The sequence below is a fragment of the Miniopterus schreibersii genome (assembly GCF_964146895.1).
Source record: "Miniopterus schreibersii genome assembly, chromosome: 5".
In the NCBI taxonomy this organism is placed as follows: Eukaryota; Metazoa; Chordata; class Mammalia; order Chiroptera; family Miniopteridae; genus Miniopterus; species Miniopterus schreibersii.
This window is the reverse complement of record NC_138106.1, coordinates 37,436,596-37,451,727: the sequence shown is the minus strand read 5'-3', so window position 1 is coordinate 37,451,727 and position 15,132 is coordinate 37,436,596. Positions and strand designations below refer to the sequence as shown.

Genomic DNA, 15,132 nt, shown 5'->3' with positions numbered 1-15,132 from the left:
ATGGGTACTGTCTGCGCAAGGGGGGGCCAGTGTGGAACGTGGGGGACAGCTGCGGGCCGCGCGGCGGGGCCTGGGAGGAGGCGGGCGCGGGCAGATTCCTGAACCAGGGCCAGGCGGGCAGGAGCGGGGCTGGCCTCGATGCACCCCGCCCCACCCCGCGCCTGCAGAGCGCCTCGGACCCGGGCCCCGGCGCCCCGCACCCCGCCTCCCACGCACACTGGGAGCGCCGTGGCGGGCGCGGGCGCGCGCTGCGGGGGCCGGAGCTTTCCGTCTCAGCCCGACGCTGGTCTATAACACCCGAGCCCCGCCGCAGCGCGGCCCCGACTCCGAGCCGAGGCGGCTGGCCCAGCCCCAAGGCGGGGCACCGCCAACCGAGCGCGCGGGGGCCGCCTCCCTGCGCTCTCCCGAGGAGCCCCCGAGTCCGAGCGGCGGGAGGGGTGCGGCTGACGTCATGGAACTGTTCCGGGGTTCAGCTCAGAAACGCGCTCGGGAGCGGCCCCGGGCTCGTGTTCCATTTCAGCCGTCAGTATACCACCGTTGGCTCCGCTTTCCCAAATCCTGCGCGGCAACTTTCCACCTCTCCCGAGACCTAAGCCGGCCTGAGGTTCTGAAGGAAATCAGTGTGTGATCGCTGGTTCAAGAGCCGGGGACGGGCCTGCGGGGACGGGCTGTCGAGGCTCTGCCCCGCGTGATGGTGCGGCCACGGGGCCATTGGAATGCTTCCCAAGGTCTCAGGTAGTGAGAGGATGGTTTCAGGCCGACATACGCCTCATGGCACAGATAACACTACTAACTGCAATGATACTGCAAGCGTTATGGAATGTTCCTGCCTTCCAGAGACCAATCAAGCCCTCGAACCCCACCCCCATTTTACAAATGACAAATTAAAGCCCAAAGAGGTTAAGGAACTAATGCGGGATCACGCAGCTGGCAAGTGAAGGAGCTATGATTTAAACTCTTTCCAAAACACTGCATTGCCTCTCAGTTTTCAAATAGGTACATTCCAAAGGTGGGGGCATCTACTGTCCAACAGTCTCCAGGCTCCTCCCACCTCTTCTATTCCCAATGAGATAATAGGGGAAGAGGATAATTTATCAGAGAGCAGAGTGAGAACTGTTTGCTCTTCCAGAGAGAGGTTAACTTAACCAAATTAAAACTAACACTCCTAGATTGTTATGGCTGGAGATGGAAGGGACAAGGTACACTTAAAAGTGCAATAAGGAAGAAAGGTGGGAATACTATGTCCCAAGCACTGTGTTGTGCTAATGGTACACTTTTTTTTTTTTTTTTTACAAAGCTGGCAAGATATAATAATACTTATATCCAACACTGATGTGCCATGACTACTCTAAGTACTCTACAAGACAGAGCAGTGGTGGGAAATGTCACTTATTTAAACAACAGCTGGAAGTTTAATTTTGTTATAAGTCTAGCACCAACAAAAGTTTCATTTGCCTCACTGACTTACATCTCCAAAATAGGATCTTGCTTTTGACTGCTGGGTTTGCATCCTAGCTCTAGCAGCTTGTAGAGTGGAAGTTGAGTAGCCTTGAGTAAGCCCTTTGGCCCTGTGAGACAGTCAGTTGTGGGTAGTAATAATGCCTCCCTCACTGCACTCATGTGAGGATCCCAGGAGAGAACGTAGGTGAAGGACCAGCACAGTGCACAAGCTTGAGCTGCTAATATTATTACTGTTTCCTCTCAGAAGGGAGGGTGCATTTTGGCCAACAATGAATAAATTGAGGTGAAGTGGAAGTAACAACGACCAACAGGGAAAGTGATGGTGTTGTCTAGGAGGTTTAAGATACAGGAAGACAATGCTGGGCAGAGTTGAGCAAAGCTCATTTCAGAGAACAAAGAAAAGTCTGACCCAGTGGGATTCTAGCCTAAATCCCTATGTAAGAATATGTGCATAAAGGATGAAATGATGGAAGACATCCCAAAATAAACTACTAACAATTCATTAATTCTATTGAGAAGAAAAAGGAAAAGAGTTTAAAAAATAATCACCATGACAGCAACAGGGAGCTCCAGGTTGAGCCCATGCTAGGGGACAGTACACACACACGAAAAGCAAGGGATGGGCATGCACCCAGGTGTGAATGCCCAAAAGCAACTCAGACCTGGAAGCCTGGCTTCAGGCCCACTGAAGGCCAAGCAGAATATTAGACAATGTCTGAAGCAAAAAAGAACATGGAAAGCATATGAGTTCTCTTACTCTTTTTCTGGTAGAGGTTGTAGAAGGGTCATTTAGGAAATGCTACTTGATCTCCGCACAACATCTTACGTTTTAGTGGAAAGAACACAGGATTGAGGTCTGGAGACCAGGATACTGGTCTAGCTCCACCATTAATAACTTGGGTGACCACAGGCCAAGTCCCTTAACCTGGCTGGGCCACATTTATGAAAGATGGAGCATGTTCTCTTAGGTTCCTCTCATCTCAAAGTTCCATGATTCCACATTGTAATGAAAAGTGGGCTGTTGACAGTTCAGTCCAGAGGATGTAGCCCCGATAGGGCAGCCACAACCTGGTTCAATGCACAATGTCTGCTGTGTTAAACTGACCAAAGAGAGGACTTGGCCCCTGTTTTTGCCCCTTATATACATGTATTAATGACTTAATCCCCAAATGGGATCAGGGCTTGGGTGGCCAAAATGACCACCCATTTAACTTAAACTGATGCAGCTGTCATCTAGCTGCTAACAAAAGAGCTAGTGCAAATTTGACCATATTTAGCAATAGGGATAATGAAAATGGGGGACGTGTTGAGCCCTTACATAGGCTCCCCACATTATCTCATTTTTGGGGTATGATGGTGTCATGGGTTCCAGCCCAGGTAGTTACTAGTGCTGTTGCCACTTGTGCCCTTAGATCTTGTCATTGGTGGTGTTTTCAATGCTGGGGGCCTTACAGAGTAGGAGCGTAACAAACTGTAGTGTGTGCAGAACAGGGCAGTGAGGGTGGGGATGTCTGAAAACCACGTCCTACAGGAGGGGACTGAGAGAGTTGACAGTGCTCAATCCAGAGGAGGCACAAACAGATGATGGTGTGAGAGGCAGAAGTACAGGAGTGGTTAAGACCTGAGCCCCTACTATCTGCCAGCAAATCTGTATACTTCCATTTGTAAGTTGTGTGACTTTAAGCAAGTCACTTAACTGCTACCTCAGTTACCCCAAATGTAAAAAGGGAGTAGTCATAGTAACTAACTTGTAAGATTATTATGAAGGTAATAAATGAGATGTATGTAAAAGCTCACCTGGCAGGTAGCAATGCTTAATACATATGCACAATGATGATGATTTCATCGTGCATCTGGTGAGCTGGCCCCATGGAAGAGAAACAAGGGTCATTCTGTCTGGCTTCAGAGGGAGACTAGGACTAATGGGTAGAAACAGGAAGAAAGAGCATCTAGTTCAACATAGAGACCTTTCAAATAATCAGAATTTCCCAATGAAGAAATATGTTCCTAGTCACCGGAGAAGCTCACTCTATTCCATTTTGTAACTGGTAACACAAGTCATAGGGATAAGAAACCATAAACTAAGAGCATCAAAGATATCAGAAGGTAAGCCAATATGAATGGCAACAAGCCGTACCTTTCCATTCCTCCTCTGCTGAGAATTCTCTAGAAGTTTGAATTTGTAGATAACCTTGAAGACCATGGATTTTGGTTGCATGCTTTTGATTTTTCCTGACTCACAATAAGCAAGATGAAGAGCTTGGGCTTTGTAGTGAAATTTGCAAACTTAGAATCCCTGCTCTGTTAATTTTTGGCTGTGCAGCCTTAGCTCACCTATCTAGGTCCAGTTTTTTTTTTTTCTGTAAATGAAGTAAACTACCTACAATCCTTACGAACAAGGATCAGAGCTAATATATTTCTTGCTGCATTGGTAAACATTATAGCAAAGTGGTCTGACTTTATCAATATATGAAACAGGCAAATTCAAGCCTTCTGGCCTTTTGTACCTGGTGGGGAATGTGGGTGGTGGAGGTTGGATAAGCAAACTGTGCTACATCAGCAAGCACATATGCCAAAATTGCACTTACGATACAAAGACAGGCAAATTCTGAAAGCCTTCCAGATCTTAAAGCCTTCTACTTTCACAGGAGGGATAAAATAAGAGGTGATAAATGAAACTTTTCTGTCATTGTTGAGAATCTATGTGTTAGGTTCTAGACTCAGTGTCCTACCAAATCTTCAGAATGGTTAGGGTCAGAATTGGTGATAATGAGGCTAGAATGGAGAATAGGTTTGCAATTGTCTTGTGAACCATCCCTAAAGCCCTTCTAGATCTACAGAACGTCCCTGGAGCCTTGAGCTGTCTTCCCTAGTGCTGACCAAGACTAGGTCTCCCCAATCTCACTACAGTGGCCAAAATATTAGGCCTGAGCAACTTTGCCCAAGATCCAGCTTCTGACAGAAGCAGGCTGGTGGCTGAGGGCCCATCACATCTTTCATGAGCCCCCACCACACACACACATAGAACCTTATATTCGGATGCAGTGAGGATACTAACAGATGACCTTTGCTCTCTGTCCACAGTGTGATGGGGTTGGGGTAGACCTGAGCAACATCTTCCTTGAAGGCATTGCCATTCTCAACATTCCCAGCATGTACGGTGGCACCAATCTCTGGGGAGAAACCAAGAAGAATCGGACTGTGATCCATGAAAGCAGAAAGGTTGTCACTGATCCCAAGGAACTGAAATTCTGCGTCCAGGGTAAGTCAGGCATGCAGAAAATTGCTCTAGGTCAGTGCCCTGGCAGGAGGGTATTCAGGTGGGTGGTAATCATGCTCTGGGGATACGCTGACCCATCCTCCTTGATGTTGCAAAGTTTACAAGAGAAGAGAAAATTAACAATAAGGGAGCCCTTAATGACAGTCAGTAGTCAAGCTGTGGGACTCCATGAGATCAGGAGTCAAATACTGCTCCTGTCAAGATGACCAGTGTCTTCCAATAACTATATCCAATAGTCACTTCTCAATCTTGATCTCACTCACCTAACTGATCACTCCCTCTTCCTCAAAATATTTGGCTTCTAGGACTCCACATATTCCTGGTTTTCCTCTTACCCCACTGGTTACCCTTTCTCAGCCTGTTTTGTTGATTCCTCATCTTCTCTCTAACCTCTTGATGCTAGAAGGTCACCAACCCTCCTTTCTTTTCTGTCTATACTCACTCCCTCAATGACCTCATCCAGTGGTGAGACTTTATTTAAATACCACGTGAATGCCAATGAGTCAGCACGTCCAAAACGGAACTCCTGATGTCCCTTCCCCAAACCTTCTCCACCCACAGCCTTCTCCATCTCAGTTGATAACTCCAACCTGCCTGTTGCTGGAGCCAAAATACTTGGCATCATCCCTGAGTTTTGATCTCACATCTCACATTCAATTTATCAGAAAATCTGTTAGCTTTACTTTTAAAAGTAAAGGACCCACCCACTTCTCACCACTGCACTCCTACCACCTAGGTCTGAGCCACCATCTTCTGTCCCTTGGATTATGGCAAATCCTCCTAACTGAATTTCCTGCGTGTGCCCCTGCACTGTAGAGTCTGTTCCACCACTGCATCAGAGTGCCCCTGCAAAAATATGTCAGATTATGCCACGCTCCTGCTCCAAACCCTGCAGTGGCTCAGAGTAAAAGCGAGAGATCTTCATGTGGCCTGGAGGGCCCCAGATGGCCTGGCCTCCCTTTACCTCCGAGACTTCATCTTCTGCTACTCGCCCCCCACTCCCTCTGGCTTCTCTAACACTGCAGGCTGCTGCCATGAACTGACTATTCTTTCTGCCTGGAACAATTAGTTTGCCTTAGAAGCCATCAGCTTCTCCTTTCCCCTTTAACCCATCAGGATATGGAACACAGCTTTCTAAGTGTACCCTTAAAACTACCTTTACCTCTATCCCTTACCAGCCATTTCCACCAATGAACCAAGTGGAGACTCAGTTAGAGCTTCTGGCAGCTCTGACTCCTCTGTAGATTGGAGGAAAGGGCCTCACTGATCCTCAGGGGTTCTCAGTGGACTGATGTGCTGAGGGAGAGAAGCTATATGTGAGGGCTGTGGCAAACACATCACACCAGGAGGCAGGAGACTGGGTTTGAGTCCAAGTCCTGCCACTAACCTACTTTTTGACATTTTGGTTTTCTTTGCTATAAAGCCAGTATCATATGTAAAAATTTGATAGCTGAATGGATAAGGCTGAACCAGATCATTAGTTCTTAAACAAGGCCTGCTTGTTGCAAATGAAGATTCCTGAGCCCTAGCCCAGATCTACCTAATTAAGCTCTGGGTTGGTTCCTGGGTCGGTTCCTGGTAATGAGCTCCCCAGATGACTCTGATGAACTGCCAGGTTTGAGAACCACCGACGTATAGACAAGTGTCCGTGAATCTAGGTCTGTCCCAGGCTATTAGTGATGTTATAGGCTAAGATTGGATGTGATCCCACCAATAGAAGGAGACAAAACTTGGCTGATCATTGAAGGGAAGGGGTACTTGCTTGTTTTGAACCCATCTGTTAGACAACCAGATAGTTATATTCTAAGGCAAGGTCACCAAGAAGCATCATCATCTCCACATTTCCCTCCTTTAAGAGAGGACTTGGGAATTTTTATTTATCTGTTGCCCTCTTAAGTCCCTTTTATTTCACACAGTAAACTTTTCAATTTGTATAAATTATTAAACTGAATAATGTGTTCCTCCTTCCTCCCTTGGCAGGGGAAGTTGTGGGTGCTAGCAGAGGGTGGGGGAAGCACTAGAGATTGTAGAAAGTTCCTGAAAACATTCCCACCCTGGTGCTCCTACCCCAGCCCCCACTTTGGCTTCCAGTCCTATGAGAACAGAATCAGGAGAGACTCCTCCTCTCCCCTAATCCAGGGGCTTGGAGAAGCTCTTGTTGAGGACACATTCTGGTTAGAACTCAAGGACAGCCTACATCTTCCCCTTACATATCTCACCATATATCTTCCCCTTCAAGCAAGAGTAATGTGTCTGCTGATCGCTCTTGACCATCGTGTACAGGAACTGTCTTCCCCAAGTCCCCCTTTCCCACCCCAGAATGTGCTTTCAGAGCTAAAAATGAAGCTACTTCCTGTTCTTTGGAGGTCATGAGCTGATCAGAGCAGAGGCTGGGAAGAGGGCCCCGGCTTCTGCGCTTTGCAGAGACACCAACATTGAGCTTTCTTTTTGAAACGGTTATGATCTCATGTAAGTTGGGATGTTAATGGAGAAAAGCAAAAGAGACAAACTATTTAGTGGAAAAGCATTGGCCTGGGAGTCAAGGGACCTGGGTTCCAGTTCAGACTGTCTCTCATTAGTGTGTGATGTTGGGCAAGTCCTTTCACCTTCCAGGGTTTCAGTTTTCATTATCTGTAAAATAGGTGAGGCTGACAATCATATAGGTTTCTATAGCTCATAGGTTCTTTATGGCTCCAAAAAATTAAGGCATGGACAGGCTTTGGTCTAGGTGGACTCCTTGAACAGAATTTTATGGCCAGTTTCTTCCTTCTTTCAGTGTGTTTTGTCCCAGTTTATAGGCCAGCAGCTGAGAAGGCAAGGATCTCTCTCTGCAGGCTCTTCATTTGTTCAGATTCTTTACTCTTGGCAATTTCACTGGGATTGGAGATGAGGGAGAATTCAGGAGAGGGTAGGAATTCAGGAGGAGGGAAGGAATTTATCATAGGAAATGTAAGAGGAAATGACAATAGAAGGGGTTACTGTCAAATCTTTCTTACCACAAATCTGTCTTTCTCCTTGGAAAAGCAATCCAAGAAAGAAGGTCATTCAAGTTTAGCATGGAATGAATTCTATAAGAAATTGGCTTATTAAAAAGCAATACATGGAACTTGAAAAAACACCAAACAGTTCAATGACCTGGGTTTACATTTATACTTTATAGTTTTATAAACCTTGGGAAGTGACCTCACCTCCCTGAGTCACAGCTTCCTCATCTATAAAATGGGCATAATACCACCTAGCTTTTTATGAAATGGTGGATATAAAAGTGCCTGGAACAAAGTTTAAGCTAGAACTTTTTTTTTTAAATCCTCAACTGAGGATATTTTTTTCCATTGCTTTTCAGAGAAAGTGGAAGGGGGAGAGAGGGAGAGAGAGAGAGAGATGTGAGAGAGACACATCAATTGGTTGCCTCCCATACATGCCCTGACCAGGGCTGGGGATCGAATTTGCAACTGAGGTGCATGCCCTTGCCCAGAATCCAACCTAGCACCCTTCAGTCCATGGGCTGACGCTCTAACCACTTAACCAAACCAGCTAGGGCTAAGCTCGAACTTTTAAAAAAAAATTCCCCTCACCTTTAATCCTGTTACATGCTGGAGCATGCCAGTTGAATTGCTGATTTTGAAGTTTTTATCTTTGTCATTGCCATCTACCTGCACTATCACTAAGAAAAAGCAGAGCTCTTGCCAAACTCCAACCAGCCTTTGTCCTAGCACAGCCTTTGTCCTGAGGGTATTAAACTCATACCATCAATTGTGCTGCACCCACTGTCTCCTTTCCTGGACCTTTCAAATTCCAAGGATGGAAGATGAACATTATTCATATTTATATTCCCAATTCCTCATCCAGTGTAGTTAGTCAAAAAAAGGTTGTTGGATAAATGAGAAGTACATAGATATTGGTTCTTTATAGTTTTTATAACACCGATAATAGTGACAGTCTCTTTTGTTTGTATTTCATTTTGGCTTGTAAACAGTTTTGCATATATTAACTTAATGTAATGCCAACCAGAAACCCGTGAGCAAGGGTATACCCACTCCCATCTATATTCCTGTTTCATATAAGGGGCAAACAGAAGCCTAGAGCAGGGGTAGGACTAATATAATTTATGTCGAGTGGTGGCATCAAAACCAAGTTGATGATTTCTAGCCTAGCCCTAAGTGGCTAGTATCCAACTAGAAAATATATTTGAGGCCCTACTGTGTGGATTCCACAAGACAGGTACTCAAAAAATAGGTAGGAAGAATTTATAATCCAGTCGAGGGAAGGCTCCATATATACTTATTGAAATTCTGCTCCTCCTGCAAGGCCTACTTCAAGGGCCCTCTCCTTCCTGGGGCCTCTGGAAGTGAGTCCAGCCTCTGAATTCAGAGGCATTTAATTCTGCCTCTGTCTTGACAGCACACTGGTGATGGGTTGCCCTGCTCCATAGGCATGTCTATTCTTTCATATCTTCTGCCAGTACCTGGAAAATGGGGAACATGTGTTCATCTTTGTGTTCCCTTCAAAGCCTAACATCTTACTTGGCTCATGTTGTTCTACAGAAATGTTTGTTGGAAGGAAGGGGAGAGGGAAAAAGAATCTTGCCTTTGGCCTGCCAGCACAGTGGGCAGTAGATTCTGGAGCTGGACAAGAACAGGCACTGAGTGAAAAATCTTGGGGGGGAAAAATAGTCTCATAAAAGAGTTATATATGAGTATTAGTGAGGCTGTGAATTTTGTTTCATGGAACCATTAGAAACTCCTTTGATAAGAGATGTCCTGGCTATTTTCAAATAAGTAATTCAAATATAACTTAGAGGACCTGTACTTGAGAGTCAGTGTAGAGTAAGGGACAGAACATTGAACTAGAAGTTAGAAGACTGAGGCCTTCTCACCACCAACCATGTGACGCTGGTTGAGTCATTGAACCTTTCCCCTGAACCCTTGTTACAAAATGGAAACAATTATAGTCTCTCTCCCTCAGCATTATTTGAGGGGTTAATGAGATCAGCCATATAGGGCACTTAGCAGAGTGCCTGGAACTTGCTGAGCACTTGATCAGTAATAATCAGAATTATCATTAAGTGATAAATGGAAGGTGATAAGTACTTAGTATATGATTTAAAAAAAAAAAAAAAAAAAAGGCCATATTTAGAATTTCACTGTCTTGACCTCTGCTTCAGGAATTTGATCTAGATTCTCTTTAAATTACCTGGGGCTCTAACAACTGTAACTCTAGGATAATTTGCTGTCACTGTGCTGAAGTGTGATTGGCTGTTGCTGCCAATGTTGGGGTTATACAGAGCTGGTCCAGTGAAGTGAGATGAGGATAAGGGAGCTAAGTCTTGAATCCAAGTGAAGCACCAAGGCCATGGCACAAAAGTGGATCAGTCCCTGTGAGGTGGGGAGAAAGCCCTGGACAGCTCTGCCATTGTTTCTCTCTGGCCCCACCCTAGATATGAGTGCAGAGACTTCCAACACCTTTTCTCAGACTCTTCACTGAGCTCATGTCTGCCCCAATCCAGCCTTCAGGCTCGAGCCAGCAGCAACCTTGAGGCTATGTCACCCATACTTGGCCCCTCTGGCTATTTGATATTAAAGCAACATTACTCTCAGTGATTTATTAGTCTCATTTGATTCTAAACCTAGAGGGCAAAATCTCCCTAGACTTTCACCAGGTTATAATTTTTGCAATTCCTGGTAAACAAAGACAGGGAGACAAACACTGTTGGTAGAACACTTTGAGTCAATTTTCCAGCAGTGGGGACATGCTTTCTGTCATTTATTCAACACACTTATGAAGCACCTACCAAGTGGCAGGCACTGGGGAACAACAGTGAGCAAAATCAGACATAGACCCCATAGCCAGTAGGGAGAGTGAGAGCCAGGTGTCAATAAAATAATCCCACAGATAGGCACATAATTAGAATCTGTGATAAGTGCTAAGAAGCAGAGTCACATGGCTACCCAGGACCTCAGCAAGGCCAGCCGGCCAGTGTATAGCTCACAGGTACACCTTGCTAGCCTGGTACTTAAACCAACAGAGCAAGCACTCACAGAGGCTCCCTCCTGGCAAATGCACACAGTCATCAGATCTGCTACCCAGATGCCCAGGCCTTGCCTGGGAAGAGGAAAGCCCTCCTGCATCAAAGTCAGTTGACTTCATTACTTTGCAGAGCATACGTGGTTCAATTGGCCTGCGAACTGTGCCCACGTGGTATTTTCACTCATTGTATGGCCCATACACTGAATCCCAGAGCAAAGGAATGGGACACCATCCAGCCATCTGAGAGACGCACTCCCAGGTGAGGAGCTAGAGCTCAGAGGTGGCAACAAAGTAATTGCAAGCACATGAGTTCATTGTTTCTTGGAGCTTTCTTTTCACTTGTGTGAAACCATAACAGAAAGTGGCCCTATTGGGTTCAGGAGCTGTCCAGGGTTGTAGGTTTCCAATTTTCCCATTCAATACAGGTCTGACCAGAAGGATTATCATAGTGAGCCAGTCTGCCACTCACTGCTTATTTGAATTGAGAGAAAATAGAAATGTTCTTAGAAAGTGTGCATTTCACAGACGTCTCTCTGGCCAAGGTCTCTCCTGGGGCTGAGATAGAGTAAGGTGAGTGACCCCTAAAGAGCCTGGGGGGTTCTTGAGGGGAACTGTGTGCACTGGCAACACATATGCCATTCCTCTTAAAAGCATGCAAGCCTACAGAGACTTTGAATTGTTTTTTACAGGAAATCACAGCTTTGTCATTCAGTCCTTCAAGTGCCCATGTTGGAATCAACATGCCCCAAAGTAGGCATTATCTTTTCCCCTCTTTACACATCCTAACCTCTCCTCTTACAACCCACTGCCCCTCCCTACATTCCCTGCCTTGCTAATGACATCACTTGTTGCCCAAACTAGAAACCCAGAGTCATGCATTTGCCCTGGAAGCTTGCCCAGGGGTACGGCCTGCTGTCTGCCTCCTGTCCTCAGTCTCCCAAGCCCCTATCTCTTCTCAGCTGACTCAACATCAGGCATCTGGCAGGGGCTGCCTGCTGGACTCTGCAGGTTAGACCAGGTATGTTCTTGCAGCTTCCAAATGAAGGCCACACAACCTGGTTCTCAGGTGCCTGTTTCCATAGAAATTATGGTGTTTTCTATGTAGTACTAAAATCCTGGAGTTCATGGGTTTCTTAGAAATTTAGAGATCATTTTACCCTCTAGATGAGGAAAATGAGAACCAGCCAGGTGAGTGGCTTGCCCTTGGCCAAACCCAGACTGAAATGCAAGTCTTTTAGGTCACATAGGCCAGCCCTAGGTACACTAGAGCAGGGGTTGGCCAACTTTTTCTGTAAAGGAACACATAATAACTATTAAAATAGGCTCTGTGAGCCTTATAGTCTCTGATGCAACCACTCAACTCTGTCCATTAGCATAAAAGCAGCCATGGACAATACATAAACGAGTGGGCATGGCTGTGCCCCAACTCGTTTATTGACACAAACAAGCAGCAGGCTGAGTTTGGCCTCAAGCTGTGGTTTGCCAGTCCTTGCATTAGAGCCTCATGTGGTCCACACCCAGCAGCACTGGCATCACCTGAAAGTGTAAAAAATGCAGACTCTCAAGTCCCAAGTCTTGGGCCAGACATCCTGTATTTCAACAAGATTCCCCATGATACTAAAGTTTGAGAAGCACTGCCCTGGTGGGCCTGCTACTCCCCCTGAGAATGCCAGGAAGAGACTTTATACATTAGAAAAATGAGGCGAGGGGAGGTTAACTGACCTCTCCAAGGTTACATGAATAGGTGGATCTGACTAGAGGCTAAGTCCTAGGGTTTCAAAAACAGTTTTTTCTACACATCCCAGGGTACCCACCCCAGCCTCCAATTTCTGGCTGGCCTTGACCCAACTGAAATTCACTGGAAATTCAAACCAAAGCAATCATTCATTTTTCTTCAGTTGACTTCTAAATCAAGAGGACTCAAACTCAGACTACCCCTTCCCAAAAGCCTGGGATGGGCTGGTGAAATAGAAGTGTGCCTCAAAGGCTGCTCAGCATCTGCAGAGGGAAAACTTGCTCACACAGGTTCAAGCTAGAGTTAAACTCCAACTTAATTCCTGCCTTAGAAGGCTTGCTTCTCAAAATAGAACCACAGAGCCAAGGAACCTTTCATTTTTTCACATGCAGAAAAAACTTCTAGGCTGGCTCTTCAGCAGGCCTGGACACTTTAAGTTTTTCCCTCCTGCGCTTGCCTCATCTTGGCCCACACACCAGCCCCTGTTCTCCTGTAGCAACTCTTCAGCTATTTTATATGGGCTGCCTCCTAAGACCCAACCACAGCAAAACTCCGTGCTGGCCACATGCTCTGCCGAGAGCAAACATTAGTGTTTCTAATGTGATCTGTTTCTAATGTGTACAAGAAGTGTTTCATCTTCTCAACTAATAAATATGTATTGGGCTGTTGTTTTCTGAGCACTTACTTATGGGCCAAGCCTGCTGCATATGTCATAATTTAATCCATTTTATGGCTGAGAACACTGAGGCTAATGGGGTAAAGAACACACAGACAATACACAGTAGAGCCTGGATTCAAGCCTGCCTTCAAGAACCTACAGGCTCCAGGTGCTGTAGGGATGCAAACCACGTGGTCTAGTCCTTCAGTAGTTCACAGTATACATACAGGAAATATATGTAGAACAATCATGTTAACATCGGCATAAGAAGTAAGCATCATGGAGTGGCAGAAACAGTATTGTAAGAGTGTGGAAGGTAAGAAAAAAAAGGGACCCTCCTTAGGAGCTCTATACCCAGCTGCCCAGGACTGTGCCATGCACTTAGGAGGTGATCAATGAATATTTGATGAATGAATGAATGAATGAATGAATGAGGTATTATGTGCTGTGTGTGCAAATACTTGGAGCTGGAAAAGATTTGAAAAGACAATGAAAGAGAGAAGGGGAAAACGGGCCAGGAAACTAGCACACAGAAATGGCAAAAAACAAGGCCATGGAACTTGTTGTACATGATCCTTTGAATAACAAGAGGAGATGAAGGGTTTTAAGCCAGGAGCATAGGAGGTGAGAATAGTGTGCAGTTTGGATTAGAGAAAAAGGAAAGGATCTAGTAGCAAGGAGCCCACTTACGAGGCTGGTGCAAAAGACAGACATACAACTCTAAGGCCTTTAACTGGGAGTCAATGGCCCAAAAAGGAAGAATGGACAAAGTCAACAGGAAGAGGGAGGCAGACAAAGGGACACTGCCATCTGGGATATTCCTCTCTCCCCACACACGTGCCAACAGGATCCCAGCATCTACACACAAGCTCGGCCCTCTCAGGTCAATACCAGCAGCTCCTGCGCGCTGACGGGATGTCCTTAAACAGGGCCTGTGGCTTTCCGCCTCCAGCATGCTGCCAGCACCCATCTCTTCCCATTTTCAGGCCAATTCATTCAACGTTTTTTAAGCACCTCCTTGAATTTAGCACTAGATGCTAGAAACATTTTACACTCATCATCTTATTTTAATTCCCTACAGAGACACTTTATAATTAGAAAAATGAGGCCCAGGGAGGTTAATTGACCTGTCCAGGGCCACACTAATTGGTGGATCTGGGACTAGAGCCAAGTCCTAGAATTCCAAACATGGCATTCTTTCTATACACACCACAGAACTCTCCCTCCCAACCCATTTCTGGCTACTCCTGACCGCACAACCAGAAAACACCCCTCCCGACTGCAACTATCCTCTGGCTTTGTCCACCTGGAGCTAGTGGGTACACATCTCTCTGAGTTGCAATGCATGTGGTCTGTGTAGATCTCTGCTGTGTGCCTTATGTGTGCCATGCCTGACAATCAGGTTTGAGCTGAACTAGAAAATCTCACCACTGATTGATTTTATTACATATACTATGCCTGAAATTGAAGCTTCTTGAGCTCTCGAGCAAAGTAACACCAGAATTGCCACAAAGATTAAAAGCAATAGCCTTGTAAAGCTCTACGCCCTAGTCTGTGCGCAGTAGTGGTCATTCTCTTCATGTCCTCATGGGACCACCAGGTCAAGATTCCCCGTAGCTCCACTGTCTCCCAGACCTTACTAGACATTCTCAACCTTAGTTTTTCTTAGAGGCATGATAATGTCAGACCCTTACTTCAGAGCCATTTCCAGGAGATCCTATCTTCCTGAGAAATTCCCCACCACACAACTCTGCCTACACACTGCTTCTTCCCTGACCCTTAGCATAGAGAGGTTTAGAAACCCCCTCCCCAACATACAGAGCCTTCATCCTAACCCCAGGAGAGAAAGCTACCCAGAATAGAGGGTCCCACCCACCATGCAAGCAGGCTTTCAGGAACCAACAACAATGGTCATTGTGAGCCAGTACTTGCTCATTGTAGGGTTGTGCTGAGTGTTCTATCTTCTGCACA

At 45.9% G+C, this 15,132-nt stretch overlaps 1 protein-coding gene across 2 annotated transcripts in view; it reads left to right on the top strand.

The window, feature by feature from the left end:
• DGKG (diacylglycerol kinase gamma) overlaps window positions 1–15,132 on the top strand; it is a 171,154-nt gene that overhangs the window by 134,961 nt on the left and 21,061 nt on the right. For both annotated transcript variants that reach the window (XM_081138473.1, XM_081138472.1), the window contains one exon: window positions 4,546–4,723. In XM_081138473.1, the coding sequence (XP_080994599.1) occupies window positions 4,546–4,723 (178 nt within the window). The remainder of the gene's footprint in view (window positions 1–4,545; window positions 4,724–15,132) is intronic.